General features: G+C 42.5%; 1 protein-coding gene across 4 annotated transcripts in view; it reads right to left on the bottom strand.

Moving 5' to 3' along the window:
- Positions 1-4,093: 4,093 nt before the first annotated feature.
- The window catches only part of LOC129861175 (bromodomain adjacent to zinc finger domain protein 2A-like), a 28,997-nt gene continuing 24,354 nt past the window's right edge, over positions 4,094-8,736 (bottom strand). For all 4 annotated transcript variants that reach the window (XM_055932357.1, XM_055932354.1, XM_055932355.1 and 1 more), the window contains one exon: positions 4,094-7,076. In XM_055932357.1, coding sequence (XP_055788332.1) covers positions 6,917-7,076 — 160 coding nt within the window. In that variant the 3' untranslated portion in view covers positions 4,094-6,916. The remainder of the gene's footprint in view (positions 7,077-8,736) is intronic.

The raw sequence follows: 8,736 nt of genomic DNA, 5'->3' as shown, positions 1-8,736 counted from the left end.
AGGCCACAAATGTGCATGTGTCTGCTCAAACGGCCAGAAACAGACTCCATGAGGGTGGTATGAGGGCCCGACGTCCACAGTTGGGGGTTGCGCTTACAGCCCAACACCGTGCAGGACGTTTGGCATTTGCCAGAGAACACCAAGATTGGCAAATTCGCCACTGGCGCCCTGTACTCTTCACAGATGAAAGCAGGTTCACACTGAGCACATGAGCACATGTGACAGACGTGACAGAGTCTGGAGACGCCGTGGAGAACGTTCTGCTGCCTGCAACATCCTCCAGCATGACCGGTTTGGCGATGGGTCAGTCATGGTGTGGGGTGGCATTTCTTTGTGGGGCTGCACAGCCCTCCATGTGCTCGCCAGAGGTAGCCTGACTGCCATTAGGTACCGAGATGAGATCCTCAGACCCCTTGTGAGACCATATGCTGACACATGCACATTTGTGGCCTGCTGGAGGTCATTTTGCAGGGCTCTGGCAGTGCACCGCCTTGCACTAAGGCGGAGGTACCGGTCCTGCTGCTGGGTTGTTGCCCTCCTACGGCCTCCTCCACGTCTCCTGATGTACTGGCCTGTCTCCTGGTAGTGCCTGCATGCTCTGAACACTACGCTGACAGACACAGCAAACCTTTTTGCCACAGTTCGCATTGATGTGCCATCCTGGATGAACTGCACCACCTGAGCCACTTGTGTGGGTTGTAGACTCCGTCTCATGCTACCACTAGAGTGAGAGCACAGCCAGCATTCAAAAGTGACCAAAACATCAGCCAGGAAGCAACCTTTCTGTTGCATTTCGAAGATTGTGGTAGGGGGAAAAGTGTTCTTTTTTTGTGTATTTTCTTCTACTAGATCTATTGTTTTATATTCTCCTCCATTCAATTCACATTTCCACAAACCTCAGTGTTTCCTTTCAAATGTTACCAAGAATATGCATATCAAATCAAATCAAATGTATTTATATAGCCCTTCTTACATCAGCTGATATCTCAAAGTGCTGTACAGAAACCCAGCCTAAAACCCCAAACAGCAAGCAATGCAGGTGTAGAAGCACGGTGGCAAGGAAATACTCCCTAGAAAGGCCAGAACCTAGGAAGAAACCTAGAGAGGAACCAGGCTATGAGGGGTGGCCAGTCCTCTGGCTGTGCCAGGTGGAGATTATATCACGGCATAGTTGAAATACATATGTTGCGTATAAATCCGAAGAGGGTGGCCAGCAGAGATACAGTTGAAGTCAGAAGTTTACATACACCTTAGCCAAATACATTTAAACTCTGTTTTTCACAATTCCTGACATTTAATCCTATTAGAAATTCCCTGTCTTAGGTCAGTTAGGATCACCACTTTATTTTAAGAAAGTGAAATGTCAGAATAATAGTAGAGAGAATGATTTATTTCAGCTTTTATTTCTTTCATCACATTCCCAATGGGTCAGAAATTTACATACACTCAATTAGTGTTTGGTAGCATTGCCTTTAAATTGTTTAACTTGAGTCAAATGTTTAGGGTAGCCTTCCACAAGCTTCCCACAATAAGTTTGTCCATTTCTGCCCACAAATGTTCTATATGATTGAGGTCAGGGCTTTGTGATGGCCACTCCAATACCTTGACATTGTTGTCCTCAAGCCATTTTGCCACAACTTTGGAAGTATGCTTGGGGTCATTGTCCATTTGGAAGACCCATTTGTGACCAAGCTTTAACTTCTTGACTGATGTCTTGAGATGTTGCTTTAATATATCCACATAATCTTCTTTCCTCATGATGCCATCTATTTTGTGAAGTGCACAAGTCCCTCCTGCAGCAAAGCACCCCCACGACATGATGCTGCCACCCCCGTGCTTCATGGTTGGGATGGTGTTCTTCGGCTTGCAAGCGTCCCCCTTTTTCCCCCAAACATAACGATGGTCATTATGGCCAAACAGTCATGGTGTTTATACTTGCATACTATTGTTTGTACAGATGAACGTGGTACCTTCAGGCGTTTGGAAATTGCTCCCAAGGATGAACCAGACTAGTGGAGATCTACAATATTTTTTCTGAGGTCTTGGCTGACTTCTTTTGATTTTCCCATGATGTCAAGCAAAGACGTACTGAGTTTGAAGGTAGGCCTTGAAATACATCCACAGGCACACCTCCAATTGACTCAAATGATGTCAATTAGCCTATCAGAAGCTTCTAAAGCCATGATATAATTTTCTGGAATTTTCCAATTTGTTTAAAGGCACAGTCAACTTAATGTATGTACATTTCTGACCCACTGGAATTGTGATACAGCGAATTATAAGTGAAATAATCTGTCTGTAAACAATTGTTGGAAAAATGACTTGTGTCGTGCACAAAGTAGATATCCTAACCGACTTGCCAAAACTATAGTTTGTTAACAAGAAATTTGTGGAGTGGTTGAAAAAAACGAGTTTTAAAGACTCCAACCTAAGTGTATGTAACTTCTGACTTCAACTGTAGGTGGGATGGGCTGAGGGAAGCTGAGGGTTGGGATGTGGAATTGGAGACATGTGGGAGTGGAGTTGCTGGGCGGGGATAGAATGATGGTCAAAGATAAAAGTATTTAAAAAAAAGTAAAAATAAAACATAATAAAAAGTATGTTTGAATGACAGTGAGGGCCAGTGTTTTTACAGCTAATGCCGGTTTGCTTGGGGCTGATGCCGTGCAGGTGTTTGTACACATGCATATACACACACTCTCATTCAAATGCACACATACACAGACACACATACATATAAATAGTGCCAGACATGCTCTCAAACATACAGTTGTCCTTGCTGTTATGATTTTAGTTGTCCTTGATGTCCTTTGTTTTTTGCATTGTTATTTTCTGTTTTTCTTTGTCTTTTTCTTTTTTCTCTTTAGTTCATTTTCTTGGTTGTTGGTGATTGGGGGGGTTGTTGGGGGTGGGGAATGGATTTTTTTTTTCTTCGGGGGGGGGGGGGGGGGTGGGTGCTGTGGGAGGGGTCTCGGATGGTTGACAGGCAGGTCTTGGGGAAGATCCCCCATCTTGCAGGGTTCGGGTCCCCGTTTTTGGCCTTGTGGGAGATCAGTTGACGTGCCCTTGAGCAGGGCGTTGACCCTGGATGCTTCTGTGTGTTGCTCTGAGTGGGCATCTGTTGCATGACTGGTGTGGTGTAGTTGTTGAGCGGCTTCACTGCAAGTATATTGTATGTTTTGGATATTCAATAAAATAAAATAAGATTCTCTGGTCTGATGAAACCAAGACGGAACTCTTTGCCCTGAATGCCAAGAGTCACATCTGGAGGAAATCTGGCACCATCCCTACGGTGAAGCATGCTGGTGGCAGCATCATGTTGTGGGGATATTTTTCAGTGGCAGAGACTGGGATACTAATCAGGATGGAGGGAAAGACAAACGGAGCAAAGTATAGAGAGATCCTTGGTGAAAACCTGCTCCAGAGTGCCCAGCACCTCAGTCTGAGGTGAAAGTTTACCTTGCAACAGGACAACGACCCTAAGCACACAGCCAAGACAACGCAGGAGTGGCTTCAGGACAAATATCTGAATGTCCTTGAGTGGCCCAGCCAAAGCCCGATCAAACATATTTGGAGACCTGAAAATAGCTTTGCAGCGACAGAGCTTGAGAGCGTCTGCAGAGAAGAACAGGAGAAACTCCCCAAATACAGGTGTGCCAAGCTTGTAGTGTCATACCCAAGAAGACTGGAGGCTGTAATCGCTGCCAAAGGTGCTTCAACAAAGTACTGAGGGTCTGAATACTTATGTAAATGTGATATTTCCGGGGTTGTTTTCAAATAAACATCCATAGGTGTCTTAAAACCGTTTTTTGCTTTGTCACTATTGGGTATTGTGTGTAGAATGATGAGTGGGGAAAAAAACAGTTCATCCATTTTAGAATAAGGCTGTAACGTAACAAAATGTGGAAAATGTCAAAGGGGTCTGAATACTTTCCGAATGCACCTTATATAGGGTTGTCTGTGAATGGGTGTACAGCACTGCTCTCCATTCAGGCTACTTACTGTACTAGCTTGCTGGTTCCTATAATTCTTATTGGATGTCCTACTTCTGTGATTTAATAAAAAGGAGAATGAAATGAGGACCCAGGGACAGTTCCAGTGTGTAGTCTCTACTAGATGTGGTTTTTATTCAACTAACAGTACATTCTACAGATGCACACGTGTTACATCACCAAGATACAACATGGTCTTGTAATACCTCTTAAAAATTATATCGGTCCTAAAAATATAGAAAGGAACAAATGTAGTCACAAAAACTGTACATTATGAAAAATTCACTTAACACCAGATTTGGTTTTATTCATGTCTTTTAGTTTTTTTATATAGAAAAAAGAATGTCCCTTTTGTGTAGAAAGGAACACAAAAATGCATTTCCTATCGACCGGTTTGAGTTCAGTGTAAGAAACCACGCTTTAAATAAAACCCGGATTGTGAAGTATCGTCATGCCGCCTTCATACCTTTCCCATAACACACCAACCATGCCACGCTAGAGAACCACAGTAGGAGTCATAATACCTTGAGGTCAAACAGGGAAATGGTTCCAATCGTTTTTTCCACCATTAATATTTTTCCCATAGGGGATTTTAGAAACTGTGTTTCTAAAATGCTGCGTTTCATTTAGGCTTACCCTGGGGTGACATTTCAATTACCTTGTAAAATCTCTATCAGACAAGGTGACTTTTATCAATGTATTCGCTTGTATTTACCCCCCAAAAATGAATTGCTAATTAGGCTATCAAAAATAACTACAAATGCCATGATGATCTGGTCGAGACTGCCGAGGCAAAGGTAAGAATATCTGGATTAACTAATGTTATCTAAATGTGTTATTGTATAAATTGGCTACATTACTTTAAAAATGGACAATTCTGTGAACTGTCTCGTGCAAGTTTTAAATTAACAATACCTGTTAATAAAGGTGTCAGCTAGAGATGACATGCAGGAGCTTGCAGGGTTGTGTATGTCGACTTTGATGCTAATTAGCATTTTCAAATCAGACTAAAAAGAGAAAAATATATTGATAAAAAAGTCACCTTGTACGAGAGAGATTTACATGGTTATCAAAACGTCACACCTGGGTAAGCCTACACAAAACACAGCCCTTGAAGTGTTTTTCCCCATATTGGAAAAATGTAGTGTAAAAACAATTGGAACCATTTCCCTGTTTGACCGCTAGTATTTTATGGGTATTATGACTCCACTCTGGGGCTCTATAGAGCACAGTGGCCACTACAGAGAAAAAAAACTGATTCATAAATGGAACATGAGCTTAGCAAAATGTGCACATACTTGTTTTGAAGGCTTTTAATCAGTAGGTGTCTAGAACAAAATGTTTCTCCTAACACACAAGTGATACCTGTTCCTGCGCTTAACTGCCAATATTCAGAAACCTACAAGCAGAAAACCTCTCAATGCATATTTACTGTTATTCTGCAGTATTCATAAAAATAAGAGTTATAGCTTCTCCCCAATTTTAAATGGTTACATCAAGCTATCAAGCGTTTATTTTTTAAATATTTTTTAGGGGGGGGGGGGATTATTTATTGTATGAAGTTTATGTTTCTACGTTCATTTGAAATTGATGAGACTGAACATTTTCAGTGTTAACCAAATTCCTATGAAGGTCCTTTCAATTTAGTAAAAAATAAAATAAAAAGCATTGTAAGAAATATTGAGTGACAATTTTCAGTAAAATCAAAACAATTCTTCCCATGAACGGGTGTCGCTAAAAAACGTGACATCATTTTGTTTGCGAACAGTCACCCAATAAGATTTCAGCAGCCTGCTAGCTTTCTGCACAATTTGACCAATATGGTAAAGAGCTGCAACACAGAGCAAACAGCGTTTAATAATGGCGGTAGCGTCATTTCAGTGCTATTGACACCATCTATGAACACACCACACCTGACAATTCCCGTTGCTGTGACTACCGGTCTTAGTTGTCATTATGGAGAAGAAAAAAAAGGGTCTAAAAACAGGACAGAAAGAAAAAAAACACTAAAGCCTCCAGTTTCTGAAACCAGTGACCTTCACAAAGCAGCAGGAGTGTGGCTGTGTATGAGTTAGGTCAGGGGTTGCGTTACACAATGTAAGAGTCTAAAAATGTGAGTCTCGGGGGGGAAAAAACACACAAAAAAACACTCCTTTCCATTTTGTTTTACTGGCCTTTTCATAAATCGTCTAGACATCTCAACTATATAGTCTGTACACATTCACTACAAGCTATTGCTATTAAATAATCCCAGCTATTGTACTCTATATATATATATACACACATATATAGAATATATAATAAAAATATAGTGAGAAAAATTGCTTCAGGCATAAGACCATACTACATTTCCATTGAACAGTTAAGAGGGTCCAATTCCAAAGTGTTTGAGTTCAGAGGACCTTAGGGTTTTGATCTATATGGTGGAAACGAGGTCAGAGCATGTCCGGTCTGCAGTGACGCATTGGTCTGGCAGACCTCCTGTCGCGGTCAGAGGGCAGAGTTTGAGAACCCAACCCGCTCAGGGCCTCAGACCCTCCTCCCGCCCCCAGAGGAAGGGATGGACGAATACCGTGGCCTTGAGACAAGGGGTGTGGCTTAGGAGAGAACATGTCAACAGGAAAATTCCAAACAGGTGGCTAGGTACAGAAGTGAGGGTGCAGAGGGAAGGAGGGAAGAAAAGAGCTCAAACATCCCCCTCGTCGAGAGAATTTCAAGCCAACAGGGTCAAGGTAAAAAAAAAAAGGTGAAGCAGAGAAAGGGAAAAACAAGAACAGACAAATATCCAAATCTATACATAGATCTATACATATATGTATACAGCGAGCCGGAGGGTACTCCGGCCCAGACAGTCTTCGTAGTAACGGGGAGCGTAAGCATCAGCCAATGGGTGACCCCGCCCCCAGCACAAGAGTCCTGGGCTCCTATTGGTCCTTGCTCGCGTAGAACTCAGCCCAGCGGTTCTCGAAGAAGCGCTTCATGGAGTGTCCGGCCATGCCCACCTCGGACGTGTCCTCGTTGAACAGCTCGCAGTTGTTGAACACCAGATGGGCGTCTGCTGCAAACTCCTCACAGCTGCAGTACCTGGAGAGCAAAGAGAAAAACAGGTCAAATATAAGCGGACACATTTTCCGTAACATTGTTGAAAATGAAAGGAACCGGCCTCATTATGGAAGTTTGGGTCATGTTGTAGACACACAGTTTTACTATCCTTGTGGAGACCCAGTGTTGTAGTACTCCAGACCACATATTGAGTGTCTCGGTCTTGTCTCAGTGTTATTTGCATCTCTGTCTTGACTCGGTCTCGGACAGTGAGGACTTGTAATTTCTTCGAGAACAGCCAAGACCAGTGGAGTAAAAAACGTATAATTTACAGCTTACATTCAGCCAGTGCATAAAACGGCTTCCTGAGGCCAAATATATACACTCCTTTCTTGAAACAATATCTGAACAGCCTTTTTATCTATTATAGACATGTTTGAGAAGTGGTGAACCTATAGGCCTCCAGTGTGTGACAGGTTAGTAGAGTGGTGAACCTATAGGCCTCCAGTGTGTGACAGGTTAGTAGAGAGGTGAACCTATAGGCCTCCAGTGTGTGACAGGTTAGTAGAGTGGTGAACCTATAGGCCTCCAGTGTGTGACAGGTTAGTAGAGTGGTGAACCTATAGGCCTTCAGTGTGTGACAGGTTAGTAGAGTGGTGAACCTATAGGCCTCCAGTAAGACAGCAGTCATACACAGAATGATGTTAAAGTACCACTACACAGGGCCGATGGAAAGACAGCAGTCATACACAGCATGTCAAAGGATAATCAGTCCATAAACTGACATAAGCCAGTAGGTCCCAATCAGAAGAATACAAAAACACAACCATTAAACATTTCCAAATTGAAATAGTGCCGTGGGAAATTATTCAGACTCCTTGACTTTTTCCACTTTGTTACAGCCTTCTTCTAAAATGGATGATATTTCCTATTTTTAAATCCTCAGCAATCTACACACAATACCCCATAATGACAAAGTAAAAACAGTTTAGAAATTTTAACAAATGTATAAAAAAAAAAAAAACTGAAATAACTTAATACATAAGTATTCAGACCCTTTGCTATGAGACTCTAAATTGAGCTCAGGTGCATCCTGTTTCCATTGATCATGCTTGAGATGTTTATTTAACTTGGAGTCCAACTGTGGTAAATTCAATTGATTGGACATGATTTGGAAAGGCACACAACTGTCTATATAAGGTCACACGGTTGTTAGTTCATGTCAGAGAAAAAACCAAGCCATGAGGTCGAAGGAATTGTTGGTAGATGCTCCGAGACAGGATTGTGTTGAAGCACAGATTTGGGGAAGGGTACCAAAACATTTTTGCAGCATTGAAGGTCCCCATGAACACAGTGGCATCCATCATTCTTAAATGAAAAAAGTTTGGAACCACCAAGACTCTTCATAGAGCTGGCTGTCTGGCCAAACTGAGCAATCGGGGGAGATGGGCCTTGGTCAGGGAGGTGACCAAGAACCCGATGGTCACTGACAGAGCTCCTCTGTGGAGATGGGAGAACCTTCCAGAAGGACAACCATAGTTGCCTCAGTAAAAGGCACATGACAGCCCACTTGGAGTTTCCCAAAAGGCACCTAAAGGACTGACAACAAGAAACAAGATTCTCTGGTCTGATGAAACCAAGATTTAACTCTTTGGCCTGAATGCCAAGTGCCACGTTTGGAGGAAACCTGGAACCATCCATA

Source organism: Salvelinus fontinalis, chromosome 8 (genome assembly GCF_029448725.1).
Source record: "Salvelinus fontinalis isolate EN_2023a chromosome 8, ASM2944872v1, whole genome shotgun sequence".
In the NCBI taxonomy this organism is placed as follows: domain Eukaryota; kingdom Metazoa; phylum Chordata; class Actinopteri; order Salmoniformes; family Salmonidae; genus Salvelinus; species Salvelinus fontinalis.
This window is presented reverse-complemented; position numbering and strand designations above follow the sequence as displayed.